Genomic DNA, 15890 nt, shown 5'->3' with positions numbered 1-15890 from the left:
GGTGGTTCTCCTCCCCGGAGAATCAGACCCGTAAGCACAGGCAGGAGAGTTCGTTTTACCTCAGAGGCGACCAAGGATGACTGAGGGGCCCGGGTCGGGGGTGACGGGACCCGGGCCGTGCCTTCCAGGTGGCCGCACCCCAGCATGCTCCCCATTCCTCCTGGGGTGCACTGGCCACCCTGGAAGCCTGCTGAGGCAGGGGCCCTGCTCGCAGCCCGCGCCTCGCACGGCGCCTGGGACGCTGCACACACAGCGTGGCCGTGCAAACAGCGAGCAAACGAGCCCACGGAAGCAGGGGAGGTGGAGGAGACGGGAGGGTCGGAGTCACTCGTACGGAATTCAACGGCGAGTGTACGGGGTCGGGGAGGTCCCCGGAAGACCTCCCGTCGGGCAATACTGGCAGGTCACATTTGAGGATGAGGACGCTCCGGGGCTCTCTGAAGGGCTGGGCCCGAGCGCTCGGTGACTCATCACCTCACGTGGGCCCCACGCCACCTGCATCACTCTTTACAAACAGGAGGCCACAGGCTTTACAACTACATCCTGCAAGTTCAGCAGGAAGGTGCGCGGCTTTAACCGACCTGCTGCACGGGCTCGTCACCACTTCTGCGGCCGTGGTTCACAGCGGACAACTCCGGTGCTGAAGATTTGGGGCAGCGATGACCCATGTTTCTGCTGCATAGCCCAGAACTCTTGGTCCTGGATTCTCCAGCTCAGGATGACACGTAAGTGAACAGAAAACTCTCCCCCACCATTCACCTTCCAGTCTTTGGACTATTCAACGAATGGCTATTTCAACCAACCCTTAAGTTTGACATGGTTTTGCAAGCCCTAATTACAGCCCTGAAAGCTACCTGATGACAGACACGACGGGTTGCCTCCTCAAAGCCCGTCCCCTTCTTCCGTGCTGGAGCTGTGTCTACTCTTTTCGTGGGGACCTGAGCTCCTGCAAAAGGAAATGCGCCCTCAACCCCAAGGAGTGATCTATGACCCATCGAGTCATAGACAGGAACATGATCAGATTATATCAAGTTAAACAAATGTAAAAGTCTGGGGGAAAGGGGAAAGACAGAAAACACCTGTGCCCCGGATCAAATGCCGGGAAAATGAAATTCTCCTCTTTAAAAAAAAAAAAAAAAACAACACAAAAAACTGGATTAGGTTTTTTAGTTCTTGCACCTAAAAAGAATTTAACTAACAGAGTAACAAAAGGAATGACCACACGTATTAAGCATTTTGATTCCTTAAGGATGTGTTAAGTACATTGTCTTTAATCCAAACTTGCTAATTCCTTTCTAAAGAATGCCTACAGCATATTAAAATGCCATTCAAAATATAACTGCCTTTAGTTTTCCAAAATCTATTTTAACATTTACTTGACACTTTAGAAAGTTGTGTCACAATTTCCTACAGCAAAATCTTATTGTCTTAACTCTAAAAAGAATGTTAAGTAATACCACGTCCCAGCATACGGCACCTCTACAGGCACTTCTGTGCTCACCTCTACAGGCACTTCTGTGCTCATCTCTGTCCCTGTGTGTGTTGCTCTTACCTTTCTGCTTCGGGGTAATAGAATGTTAATAAATACGATAACTATTAAGTATGAAGGTAAAAACTTGGCTTTTACTTGTTTGCTGTTAGAAGAATACAACGAAGCTTCAGCTGGAAGCAAAAGCACAGCTAATTCCACGAAGTGTGCACATCTTCAAAGCCACGGATCTCAGAAGCTGAGAAGCCTGCGCTCCCGTCCATGTAACAAGCTATTCACAGAAGAGAGCAAACACGAGGGCCAAGGCGACGTACGTTTCCGTTTCATGTTTTGCCGCCACCCAGCTGTCCCACGCAACGTCCCAGACCCATCTGCTGGCAACCTGTGATCCACAGATTTCAAAAGACCAACTATAAATCGAACATGTCAAGAAGTAAACTTTAAGTCTATACGGTATCTTAGAAAGTGGTATTTAAAAACTAGTTTGTCCCATTTCCCCTTTCCTGAAGGCGGCCCTTCTCTGACACGGGGACTGGACCTTCGGCACTGTTTGGGGGCAGGGACGGGAGCCCTCCGGACCGGGTCTGGGAGCTCCGCACACAGTGCGACTCCGCCGCGTCACACGCGCTGGTACGGATTTTCCTTAACATCCTTCAAATATGTTCAAGGGCAAGTTTATTAGAACCTTGTCTGGAAATAAAAAAATAGCATTGGTTATCCAAGCAGGCTGTTAGAGAAAATTCTAAATCCTTTGCTTCACTCACAAAGCCCCATGTTTTCTAACTACAGCCTACTTTTCCGTGGTGGATATAAATGGCCACAAACCTTCCGTGGCTTCTCCCAAGAGGGTGAGTCTATTTCTCCAACCCTTGATATGAACTGGCCTCAGGACCTGCTGTGAGCAAAAGACTGGGACATGGTGTGACTTCCAGCAAAGCCTTCAGAGGTCTCCTGCTCCCACCTGCTCCGAACGCTGTGAGGAGACCCCCCACATGAGGAAAGCCACTCAGCCCACAGGACGGTGGCTCACATGCGGGAGAACCCAGGAGCCCGAGCCAACAGCCAGCCCCGGCCCCAGACGCGTGAGCGAGGCCACCGGCTCGGACCACTGCGAGTGTGTCAGGGAGCCCAGCAGGAAAAGCGGCCCTTGCGGTCGGGCTGACCCACAGAATGATGAGCAGATAAATGGCTCTTGTTTCAAGCTTCTACGTTCTGGGGTGGTTTGTTGTCTGGTACTGTTACCCACACACAGCACGCCCGTGTCCACCGCGGCACACACGCAAGCACGTGGGTTAGGAAGCAAGCAGCCGGCTGCCCCCTGGCATCGTGGCATCTGGCGTGCTCTGCGTGCAGCCGGTCTCGCCTCGACATTCGGATACCAGAGGGTCTGCCCCGTCTCCAGACAGTCCCAGTGGCCACTCTGCCACTCCGTCACACTGCCCTCCTCTTCTCCACGTGAGAAGCGTGTGCTGTGTTCTCTTCTCCCTGGGAGCCAAGGCCACGTCTGTCTCGCTGACTGACTCTCGTGTGATCAGCACGCCTCCGCCTGCTTCCGGGAAGACTGCAGACCGTGCCAGCTGCCACACGCGGACAGGCAGCTCACGCAAGCTCACGTGGCCTCGTGTGTTCGTTATGGTAAATGAGAACAACTGCCTTGCTGCTCACCAAGGCCTCGGGCCAGAGACCCCGGGGAGGGCCCCTTACAGACCAGCTCACTGAGCCCTGAGGGCGGCTGCTGCCTACAGGTGTGATGAGGGAGCGGGAGGCTGGCTGAGGACAAAGCAAAAGCTGGCACCCTGCACCCCCTCTCCACCCGCTCCCCTGGGCAATACGGGGGACATTCCTCAGGCACCCCTGGCTGCCCTAAAAGAAAAACAAATAGTTAACTTGCAGAGATCACAATCCTGCAAGACAGGAGTCTCCCTTGGTTTACCAATGTCCTAGAGATCTACAAACAAAGAAGTTACCTTATCAATAGCCCAATTTCCAGAGGCAAATAACTCAGTTCCTCAAGCCCTAAATAAAGTTAAATTTCTTCTAAACCCAAATCTCACTAACAAGGACACTTGATAGGAGAGATGTGAAACTTTATCTCTAGATCTCCAAGATAGCATCCAGAATCATTCCCAAGCATATGGCCCACTGATATACACCTAAAGGGTCTCGTAAGAAGATTTTTACTACTAATAATAAATAACCTTTCTCCCAACAATAGCTGGCCCCTCAAGGTCCTGGAGACCTTGCTTCCAAAATTCCTTAGAGACCTACATCATCCCCTTTGTCCTCACCTGCCCAGCTCCTGTGTATATAACCGGCCACTCCTCACAACCCGGGGCGGCAGCTCTTCCTGCCCACGGGTCCTGTCCCCGTGCTTTAATAAACCGCCATTTTGCACCAAAGATGTCTCAAGAATTCTTTCTTGGTCATCGGCTCCGGACCTCACCCCCCCGCACCTCACCTGGGTTCCAGAACTTCATCAGGTGTACCACCCATCTCCCTCTCACAGATGAGAACACCTGTGCCCGGGCCCTGTCGCCGCCGGTGTTCATTTCTAGGTCAACCGGATTCGGAAACCAAGGCGGTCCCACTGTCCATCCCATTCCCTTTCTTAAACTCTGACCTGCATTGTTTTCTTTCCTTGAGTACAGGAAAATCTCTTGGAGAATCATGGTCTGCGTCTCCCCATTTTCTGTCTCTTTTCTCAGTACCTAACCTGACTCCATTAGTGCTCAAAATAAATTTACTGGTTAATTATCAAATGACATTAAACTGCCAAAATTAGTGTGATCAAGGAAGAGGATAGCCATGTAGTTGAATACATTATCAATAGAAAGTTGCCATTTCTGGGTGAGGACTTTTCCAATAATAGGCAATGAAGGAAGATACAGCTAACAAAATAAGCCTTTGTCAGAGGCACCTGGGGGCCCTGACGTGCCGTGGCGGCGGCGGCACGGGACCTCTCAGGTCACTAGAGGGGACAGCTTGGAGCACCGGCTGATAGATGCTGGGTCAGTGTGGTACTTACATGTATTGCCTGACCAGTCTTCTGAATAAATAATACTTTTATAATGAACTTGTAACGGTGGTACCCAAATTCTTTCACTGCTGACAAGATGCGGTCTGCTAAGTCAAGTGACAAGCGAGAGAAGACTTTATCGTCGTATTTGACATCTTTAAGATTTTCCTTTAAAAAAATAGGAAAGACATTTTAATTTTCAAACCATTTTCTATATAAAAATTCAAGAAACCGTGTCTAATCCACAGAACTTTAAAAACATACGTGCATTCCTTCTAACCAAATAACATTAAATGAATGTTGTGCTTGCCAATTTATTTCAATAACAATTTATTTTGGTTTTTAATTACATTCAATTGCTCTTCATCACCAACCCTTAACCCGTAAGTTTTCCTTTACTTGGTCACTCCATTAAAAGCTAGTTGGGAGACACGGGAATTTTAAAACAGTGCTTCTGGAATGCTTAGGTAGATGAAGGAAATCTTTCTATGATTTCCGTATTTGCTAAAACTCAGACTTGAGTTTTCCTAAATCTTGGGTTTCCTGGACGGGAGCCTGTATTAGGTGACTGCTGTCCTCCCCAGTCTCCCTGACTCAGAGCCACTTCGCTAGCCCTCTCCCCACGGCGGTGCACTCTGCTGCTCTCTCTGCGGACGCCAGGACGCTGAGATCCAAGATTTTCTGCCGTGTCTGCTGTGGATAAATCACAGCTGGGGAGACAGATGGGCGTCAGAAGCACTAGGCTTTCCCACAGCCCGTAAGCAGACTGGACCACCTAGTGAGCAGAATGCATATGCCTTTGAGTGACCTGACAATGATGACTTAACATGGTTCTGGGGCCTGGATCCATTTGTTATCATTTGGGATAACAAATGAACTCCTAACAGCTAATTTTATACGCATGTAAAACCAAATGTATCGTTTTGTTTTATTGGTTTTGATTCCCTTCTAGAATGGTGCTGGACCCGAAACTGGGCCTAGAAGCATTCGTCTCCCTCAGGAATTGGCTGTGGTTCAGTCTTTCAGAAGCTTAGCAACATCCATTCTCTCTTCCGATCTGCATAACAAACCCTGGGCTTCGCCCACCTACACGCTCTTGTTTAACAAATGGTGAGTGCTTGCTCTAGGAAGAGGCCCACAATCTCCAGCAGTATACACAATTTCTGCATCTAGAACTGTGATGAATTTTCTGTGAACCCAAGGGAAAACCCTTGGCCTCTTTATGACCCCTTGCTATCCCCCGACACAGCCAATCAGCTGTTCCAGGCCCCACCATGCTCGATACAATTCTGTAAATTATCGTATGTAAATACAACTTGAAATCCTATTATATCCAATAAATCTGAACTCAGTCTATGTGGTAAGGCCAAGCAAGAGACACACCAAAATGTATATTCTCATGTCACAAATGCTTGCTATTAGTGTTTAAATAAGAGAAGAAGGTAATAATTATTTCATTGTATCAAACTGAGTTGAATTTCTTTATTTCCTGAAGCCATGAGCCATCTGACAATGATTAGTTCAGCTTAGAAATGTATCTGTCTATGGCAGTAGAGGCTAGAGTAGGCCTCCTAAATATTCTTCTGTAATAATAAAAGTTAATTCATTTAAATAATTAACTTTGATATTATTATAATAGTATTAATCGTTTATACAAAATGAAGAGATGCTTTCTTCCCAACAGCTAGCTCACATAAGTTGTTACTGAAGGAATGCACCTTGCAAACTGAAGAGAGAGGAAACTTTGAAACAAGGAACATGTCTGGGGTAGACTCAGGCTTGGTGGAATCCACAGGGGAATCTGGCCATCAGAAAACGCCTGGGTGCCTGGTGCCCAGCACTCGAGACCACAGATGAAAAGGTGATTCAGAAAAGGTAGTCCCGGGTCACCTGGGTGGCTCAGTCGATTAAGCACCTGCCTTCAGCTCAGGTCATGATCCCAGGGTCCTGGGATAGAGCCCTGCTTTGGGCTCCTTGCTCGGCGGGAAGCCTGCGTCTCCCTCTCCCACTCCCCCTACTTGTGTTCCCTCTCCTGCAGTCCTTCTGTGTCAAATAAATAAATAAATAAAATCTTAAAAAAAAGAAAAAGAAAAAGTCGTCCTTCAAACTTTCTGTAAATAAAAAATTTTAATTTGGTCCTTTAAGAAAGATGATGGAGGAATTCTTTCCATCCGAACAACGTAGCCTTTAGATACCAACACTAGTATAAATAATGTTGGTATTAATATTAGTCTTACAGTACTTTATAACATTGGAAAAGCTTTTTGGGACTAGCCTGGAAATAACTGTCCTAACCCGCCTTTAGATTACAGTCAGTTTAAAGAAGGGATCAGTGACGTGACACACGAGGGAACACTTCATCATCATGTTTGTGACATATGTGTCAGCAGCTGCCTGTCCTTACAGGGTTTAGGGTCCAGGAACCACCTCTCACACCCACACACACACACGCAGTGTGTTTTAACTCATTCCTCTCAATACCGGAAAACATGAAACCTGAGGGATAAATAATTTATGGATAATTAAGAGTTGAAACAACTAAAGAATTAAATCTAGCTTATGGCATCAATGGGAAGATTCTTGAGGGTGACTACAAAGTACATTCATATTTTCAGAGACAAATGCTACAAAAAAGTCAATGAAATATATGGCCATAGATCTTAATACGCTGATCAAATCTGCAAAACTAAGATATTGCTATCACACATATTTGTCAACCTACTGTTAGTATCTGCTGGACTTTAGTTTCTACTGAATGAGCTTGGAATTTTTTCAATGGCTCCATTCTATATGAATTAGCAAACTTTAATTTCGCCAGGGCACTCTTCCACTCTTTACCCAAGTCAGCAATTGAGTCATCGAACGGAGGCTCTACATACTGAACATCATGAATCGAGTCTCTCAGTCTTTCTTTTAAAATCTGTGTATACTGAAAGAGGGGGAAGGAAATGAGAAAGAGATTATTTTTTTAATTATAAAATGAAATTTTAGATTTAAGAACCCTAATACAATGGGACAGAGCTGACACAAAGTTTGGAAATCCATTCTAATTGACTTCTGTGACAGAGAAATTGCTGAATCCTACATTCACTGGTTCACTCCTGGCTATCAATTGGGTAAAAGAAAAACTAACCTAACTGGCTAGCTATCATCTCTCTATAAACACGAATTTGCACACATATATTTACCATATCCATGGAAGATACAAAAGAGCCAGAAACAAGACAGGCCTCCAGAGAGGGCAACTGGGTGGCTGGAGGCATGTGTGTGAAGAGAACTTGCCCGTGCCCTACCCTGAGGTTATGAAAGTATTATCCTTCATCATCTTCTTACAATTTTAATTATTTACTTTTATTTAATTGTCCTTGAATAAATAATACTATTATTTACTTAAGTCTTTACATAATATTTACATAATAAGTCTTAAATTGAAAGATAACAAAAGTGTACTGATTTGGTACATACATTATTTTATGCTTTTGACATGCATTCACTCTGTGACATTCAACATTCTTTAAAGAAATAGTTATGTGGTGCCTAATATGGTCCAGATAAATGTTGTAGGCTCTGAAGTTACAGTGGGGAGCTCCATTGTACTTGCGAGGGATTCGTTGTTGGGCTTCTGCGAACTCATAATCGAGCAGTCTGCACTCACGCAGGGATCACTCTAACCGACTGGAGGGCTGACTGACCATTGAAAGCACACACGAAAATGAATTAGCGGATTTAAATAGTAGTAATTGCTATAAAAACAAAACCACGCAACTTGGGAGGAACTCACTGGGAAGGGCTAATTTAGCAGAGTGATCAGAGAAGGCCCCTATGAATGAAGCTGTATTTGGGCTGAAGCCCCCAAAGAACATACACAGTCTTCAAGGCAAACAGCGTGTTCTAGGAGCAGGTTTGTGGTCAGTGTGGCTCGAGTGTCCTGAGTGAGGCAGAGTGGTGACAGGATGGGAGCTAGGAAGGCAACCAAGGAGCAGGTAGTGAAGCACTGACTAGAATGTGATGAACACTTTGGATTTTATTCTCAGAACAGTGGGAACCGCTGGAAAAGTTCAAGGACGTTAGTGATAGGTTCCGCATTAGTTTTAGAAGCGCATTCTGGCTGGTGTGGTGAGTGGATTAGAGGGACAGCAGGGCTCTGATGAACATAGCTTTATACTTTGTAACGCTTTTTACAAATAATGTTAACTAAGTAATTCTGTAACTTTATAATAGCTTTTCTAACCAGGAACATGGTTTACTTAGGTAATTATGTAAGAATTTTTATTTCCAAGTAATTTATTTTGACATAAATCTTTCAATTTACTCTGAAGCATTTATTCTTCTGCTACTTTTCCAGTGAGGCTTTAAGGTGATTTAAATTGCACCCACCTATTAAACTTTTATTAATTTCAATGTTTATTACCTCTAGATTTTTCTAACTATATAATACAGATCTACATATTTCTATCATCCCTCCTTCATCCCTTTCCATATTTTACTGCAGAGGCCAGTAGTTTAAAATGTAAATATCAGACCTCACAGTCCTCGCGTATTGTGAGAGTATTTATTCTCCACCACCGATGGATCTGTGTGGCAGAAATTGGCACTGGGCAATACGTCCCTTTCTCTGCCCCCTCTGAGGGGTTCATCTGATTGGCAGGTTGGCAAGAGAAAGAACACGATTAAATGCAGAATCTCCCAGCTCTTCTCTTTGCAGTTGATCAGAACAAGTATGTATCATCTGTCCGAACTCTGCAGATGGTTCCCAGAGACAGGCCGTTGTCTTAGACAGTATCCGTGTCCAGTCACGGCCATGACCGTTTGGTGACCTGCTTGAGCGTGAGTTGAAATGTTACCAGCCTGTTTTTCATCACTGATAGTTTGTTAATATGGTTAGATAATTTCTGAATGCTTAACCAAACTTGCATTCCTAGAACAAACCCCACTCAAATATAGTATTACTATTGTTATTTGACTGGATGTTTGTACCTTTTGACCTCCACATATTTCTCTTTTCAGATTTCACATAGAAGTGAAATCATATGGTATCTGTCTGACTTATTTCACTTAGCCTGTTCTCAAGGTCCACATGTTATTGCAAATAGCAAGATTTCATTCTTTTTTTTTTAATGGTGGAATAAGTAAATATTTAGGATGTTTTCATATCTTGGCTATTTATTGTAAATAATGCTGCAATAAACATAGGGATGCATATATCTTTTCAAGTCAGTGTTTTCGTTTTCTTTGAAGAAATACCCAGAAATGGAATTGCTGAATTGTATGGTAGTTCTACTTTTAATTTTTTGACGAGCCTCCATATTGTTTTGTTGTACTACCCACACTAGTAGCTGTACCCACTTATGTTCCCACCAACAATGCACGAGGGCTACCTTTTCTCTACATCCTTGCCAACACTTGATATCTTTAGTCTTTTCAATAATAGTGAATCAAATAGGTGTGAGGTAATATCTATTTTTATTTACTTATTTGTTTGACAGATGGAGAACACAAGCAGGCAGAGCGGCAGGCAGAGAGAGAGGATGAAGCAGGCTCCCTGCTGAGCAGAGAGCCCATGCAGGACTCAATCCCAGGACCCTGGGACCCAGGACCTGAGCCGAGCGGAAGGCAGAGGCTTAACCCACTGAGCCACCCAGGCGCCCCAATATCTTGTTGTTGTTTTTTTTTAAAGATTATTTATTTGACAGAGATAGAAAGCACAAGTAGGCAGAGTGGCAGGCAGAGGAAGAGGAGGCAGGCTCTTTGCTGAGCAGAGATCCGGATGTGGGGCTCAATCCCACAACCCTGGGATCATAACCCAAGCTGAAGGCAGCCACTTAGCCGACTGAGCCATCCAGGTGCCCCTCTCACTCTGGGGTTTTGATTTGCACTTCCCTGATGATTAAGGATGTTGAGCATCTTCCCTTGTACCTGAAGTCCATCTGCACATCTTCTTTGGAAAAATACCTATTCACGAATTCTGGTCATTTTATAATCCAATTGCTAGGGTTTATTTGGTTTGTTCATTTGTCTTGTTTTTTGCTGTTGAGCTATAGGAGTTCTTTGCGTATCTTGGATATTAACCCCTTATCACTTAAATGATTTGCAAATAATCTTTCCCACTCAGTAGGCTGCCTTTGCCCTTTGTTGATGTCCTTTGTGGTGCCAAAACTTTTTAGTTTAATGTAGTTCCATCTCTTTATTTTTGCTTTTGTTGCTTTTGCTTTTGGAGCTGGATCAAAAAATCATCACCAAGACTGATGTTAAGGTGTTTATTAACTATGTTTTCTTTTTGGAATTTTATGGTTTCAGGTCTTACATTCAAGTCTTTAATCTATTTTGAGTTTATTTTTGTGTACATGTAAAATGCTGGTCCGGTTTTCCCAATAACCATTGAAAAGACTGTCCTTTCCCTATTGTATATTCTTGGCTCCTTTGTTATAATTCACCATAAATGTCTGTTTATTTCTGGACTCTACTGCCCTTTTGATACGTCTGTGTTTATGACAATGCCATACTCTTTTGATCACTAACGCTCTGAAATACAATTTAAAGTCCTAAAGAGAGATGCTTCTAGCTTTGTTGTTCTTCCTCCATACTGCTTTGGATATTTGGGGTCTTTTGTGATGTCATAGAAAGTTTAGGATTGTTCTGTGAAAAATGCCATTGGAATTTTATTACGGATTACAGTGAATCTGTAGATTGCTTTGGGTAGTGTGTACATTTTAACAATATTAATTCTTCCAATCCAGGAACATTGAGTATCTTTTCATTCATTTGTGTTGTCTTCAATTTCTTTCATCAATGTCTTACAGTTTTCACTGTAAGACTCTGGAGAACTTTCACCTCCTGGGTTAAATTTGTTCCTATTTTATTTTTTTTAATGCAATTGTGAAATGGGATTTTTTCCCTTTAATTTCTCATAGCTTGTGTATAGAACTGCAATAGATTTTTTCATATTGATTTTGTTGCCTGCAATAATTTAAGTTCACTGAATCAAACAGTTTCTTGGTAGAGGCTTTAGGATTTACCATATATAATATCATGTCATATGCAAATAGTGACAGTTGTACTTTTTTCTTTCCAATTTGGATGCCTTTTTTTCCTTTCTCTTGCCTAATTTCTCTGGCTAGGACTTCCAATACAATGTTGAATAGCAGTGGTGGGAGTGGGCATCCTTGTCTTGTTCCTAAACTTAAAGGAAAAGCTTTCAGCTCTTCACCATTGCCTATGTTCACTGTAAGTTTGTTATATGTGGCCTTTAGTATGCTAAGGTACGTTCCCTCTAAACCCACCTTGTTGAGTTTTTAGGGTAAATGGATACTGAATTTTATCAAATGCTTTTACTGTATCTATTGAGATGACACAATTTTTTTTTAAAGGGCATGAAGGGCAGAGGGAGAAACAGACTCCCCACTGAGCATGGAGCCTGATGCAGGGCTTGTTCCTGGGACTTCAGGATCATGACCTGAGCCGAATGCAGACACTCAACCGATTGAGCCACCCAGGCACCCAGGCAGATATGATTTTTATCCTTCATTAGGCTAATGCAATCTCACACTGATTGTTGGGGATGCTGACCACCCCTGCATCATAGAATAAATCCCACTTGACCATGGTATATGATCTTTTTAATGTATTGTAAAAGTTGACCCAGTATTTTGTGTATTTTTTACAACTATATTCATCAGGTTTATTGGCCTGTAGTTTTCTTTTCTCTAGTGTCCTTGTATGCTTTTGGTATCAGGGTAGTGTTGGCCTCATAAAATTAGTTTGGAAGTATTCCTTCCTCTTTTATTTTTGAAAAACTTGAGAAAGACTGGTATTGATTCTTTCAATGTTTGGTAGAATTCACCAATGAAGACATATGGTCTGGACTTTTGTTTGTTGGGAGGTTTTCATTACTGAGTCAATCCCCTCATTAGCAATTGGTCTGTTCAGGTTTCCAATTTCAGAATTTATACACTTTTTTCTGGGTTGTCCAAATTGGTGGCATAAAACTGCTAGTAGTATCTTATGATACTTTGTATTTCTATGGCATCAGCTATAATATCTCTTCTTTCATTTTTAATTTTGTTTGAGCCCTCTCCATTTTTCTTTGGCAAATGTAGATAAAGGTTTGTCAATTTTGTTTATTTTCATTAAGCCAGCTCTTAATTTCAGGTTTCTATGGTCTTTTTAACTTCGGGTCTCATTTGTTCTTTTTCTAGTCTTTGATATGTAAAGTTAGGTTGCTTATTTATTTTTTGTTTCTTGAGGTAAGCATTTATTGTCATGAAATTCCCTCTCGGAAATGCTTTTCTGCATTCCATATATTTTGGTATGTTGTATTTCCACTGTTATTTGTTTCCAGGAATTTTCAAGTTTTTCTTTTGATTTCTACATTGACACATTAGTTGTTCCATAGAATTTTTTTAACCTTAATATTTTTGAATTTTTCTGTTTTCTTCTTATAATTGGCTTCCAGTTCCATACCAGTGTGGTTGGTAAAGATTCTTGGTATTTTACTCTTCTTAAACTTATGAAGACTTGTTTTGTGGCCTAATGTGATCGGTGCTGGGGAACATTCCATGTGCACTTCAGAATGTATTCTGCTGCCCCTGGATGGAATGTTCTAGATTTAACCGTTAAGTCCATCTGGTCTAATGTGTCGTTGAAGGCTGATGTTTCACTTTTCGCCTGAATGACCTATTCATTGATACAAGTCGGGTATTGAAGTCCCCTTTTATTGCACTGCTGTCTCTTTCTCCCTTTATGTCTTGCTTGATGTATTTAGGCGTTCCTATGTTGGGTGCAGTTGTATTTTATTTTTCTCATATGTTGTTGGGATTCAATTTGCTGTAGTTTTGTTAAGAATTTTTGCATCTATGTTTACGAGGAATAGGAGAATGCTGACTTCGTTGGATGAATTGGGAAGAATTCCCTTTTCTTCAATTTTGCAGAATATTTGGCAGAAACTCACCAGAAAATCCACTTGGGACTGGAACTTTCTACATAGCAAAGTTTTAAACTACAGTTTTAAACTTAACTTTAATAGATATAGGGGCTGTTCAGAGTATCTATTGTTTCCTGAATGAGCTACAGTCATTTGTTTCTATATATTAGTTTTTCTAGAGCTGCTGTAATAAAACACCACAGACCAAGTGGTTTAAACAATTTTTTATTTGCTCACAATTCTGGAAGCTTCTGGGTTTCATCTATACCACAAAGTTAAGGAAAGTGACAGTCCCATCAAAACTCTTATCATATGGGAAATGAATTAATCCTCCCAAGGAAAATGGAGGTCTATTACTAGAAGAAGAAAAAAACCAATGCACCATAGATAAAATTAAAAGACATTTAAACTGATTAAATTGTGTTGTTTGTCTTCGTGTTTCCTATGCTCAAGAACAGAGGAATTCTCTACTGCCCAAAAGTTAGAAATTACCTGTTAGTGCACTTACTGTCCTCAGATACATTTAGTGAGCATATATAGAGTGCATTCTCAGTCTCTTCCCTATTTCTGGTCTATTCAAATTTCTTACTCCTAGAAGCCTAGGTCTTTTTTTTTTTTTTTTTTTTTTTTTTTTTTAATTTATTTAGGAGCACAAGCAGGGGGTGTGGGAGAGGGAGAAGCAGCCTTTCTACCGAGTAGGGAGCCCAATGCAGGGCTCGATCCCAGGACCCTGGGATCATGACCTGGGCGGAAGACAGACGTTTCACCAACTGAGACCCCCCAGGGGTCCCTAGAAGTCTAGGTCTTAAAGACAGCTGTGATCAATTACATCCACGTCAAGTAAGCAAAATGGTCTTGGTCCTTGTCGCTTTATTCCGGGACTACGGTCTATATACCGTGTCTGTGTGTGTATTCGAAACACATAAATCTTTCCCTACCGCTGGTGATACAGCTATAAAACAGATTTATTACCGACACTGCTGACCCCTGAACAACAGGAAGGTTAGAGGCACTGACCACCCCTCCAGGAAAAAAAAAAAAGAAACAAAAACTGTGTGTAATTTCTGAGTCCCCGAAACTTAAATAGTCAGTTGGCCAGAAACCAGTAATACAAACCGCCCACAAGCACACATCTTGTACGTTATCTACTGTATTCTAAAGAAACGTCTTTTCAAATTGGTACAAATGTCCCAATATTTTCCCGACATATTTCTTGAAGACGATCCGTGTGTCCGTGGATCTGCGTGGTGGGGCGCACGCTGCCGAGGGGCCCAACGGCACAGCACAGCTGCTGGGGGCACGAGACCCCACCTCCAAGAGACGAAGGCTTCCAGCCTCGCTCCGCTCTCCTCCTGGTGGCGGGAAGCTGCTCTGTCCTTCCTTCGTGAAACGGGACACCGCAGCGCTGTCGTCAGAGCCCACGTGTTCCGAGGCCTTTTGTTCCTAGAAACCTTCCAGGACCCGTCGACAGTAGCGCTGTGTCCGCTCCTGCTCCCGCTCCGGCCGGCGGCAACGGCGGGTCCCGCGAGGCGGGCGGGAAGGAGACCTTGAGACCAGCAGACCGGGAGTCCCAGAGCAGACGCCCGACTCAGCGCCGGCCCCACAGCTCCCCGCGCTCGCCCAGGTCACGTCCCCACTGAAGGTCCGAGAAAAGGTCTCGATCTCGGGACCGGTTTCCGGGCCGCGGTCTCGGCGTCACCGCACCCGTGAGACGGAGCGGCGTTTCGTGGACTCCAGGCGGTCAGTGCCCGCTTGCTTGTCCCTCCCGCGAGCCCTCGATTCCCGAGACGGCAGCTGTTCCCCAAACCGCAACGCGTCGGACACGGGTCCTTGGCGACGCAGCACACGAGCGGCCCGAAGCGCAGCAGAGCCTGGTGCAGCCCGGGGAGCACGACGGAGGGGAGCCCACGGGAGCGGGGCGAGCCCGGGGAGCACCGGGGAGGGGAGCGCGAGGGCGGGGAGGACGAGGGCCGGAGCGCGAGCCCGGGGAGGACGAGGGCCGGAGCGCGAGGGAGGGGAGCGCGAGCCCGGGGAGGACCAAGGCCGGAGCGCGAGGGAGGGGAGCGCGAGCCCGGGGAGGACCAAGGCCGGAGCGCGAGGGAGGGGAGCGCGAGCCCGGGGAGCGCGAGGGCGGAGGGCCGCTCACCGCCGCGCCGCGCACCGCCGCCGGCCGCCGCGCCCCGGCCCCACCCCCGCACTCACTGCCTCCCTCTCGAACATGCTGGGCTTCCTCTCCCTCCGAGGCGGCGGCGGCGTCGGCTGCAGCTGCGGTGCCGGGCTCGTGGGCGGCTTCCCGCCTCGCCCGCGTCTCTCCATGCGGCCCGCGCCCCACCGCCCCCAGCGGCCGCCTCCACCCGTCCCGCAGGCCTCGGCGGCTTCCCGCGACAGCTCAGGTCGCGCGCGTGCGCCGCGCGGGCCGAAAGGGCTGCCGGGAAGGAGGGGCGGGGCGAGGTGCGCGTCCTCCC

At 45.1% G+C, this 15890-nt stretch overlaps 1 protein-coding gene across 1 annotated transcript; it reads right to left on the bottom strand.

The window, feature by feature from the left end:
- Positions 1-1603: 1603 nt before the first annotated feature.
- DYNLT2 (dynein light chain Tctex-type 2) lies at positions 1604-15802 on the bottom strand. The gene is made up of 3 exons (XM_080806516.1): positions 15628-15802; positions 7228-7434; positions 1604-1871 (listed from the first exon to the last, which is right to left on the bottom strand). Exons 1-3 carry the CDS (start codon positions 15739-15741, stop codon positions 1761-1763), a joined length of 432 nt encoding a protein of 143 aa, XP_080662642.1. The 5' UTR covers positions 15742-15802; the 3' UTR covers positions 1604-1760.
- Positions 15803-15890: the final 88 nt, after the last annotated feature.

Source organism: Martes martes (assembly GCF_963455335.1).
Source record: "Martes martes genome assembly, chromosome: 6".
NCBI lineage: Eukaryota > Metazoa > Chordata > Mammalia > Carnivora > Mustelidae > Martes > Martes martes.
The sequence above is the reverse complement of the archived record's forward strand: the minus strand, read 5'-3'. Positions and strand labels throughout refer to the sequence as shown.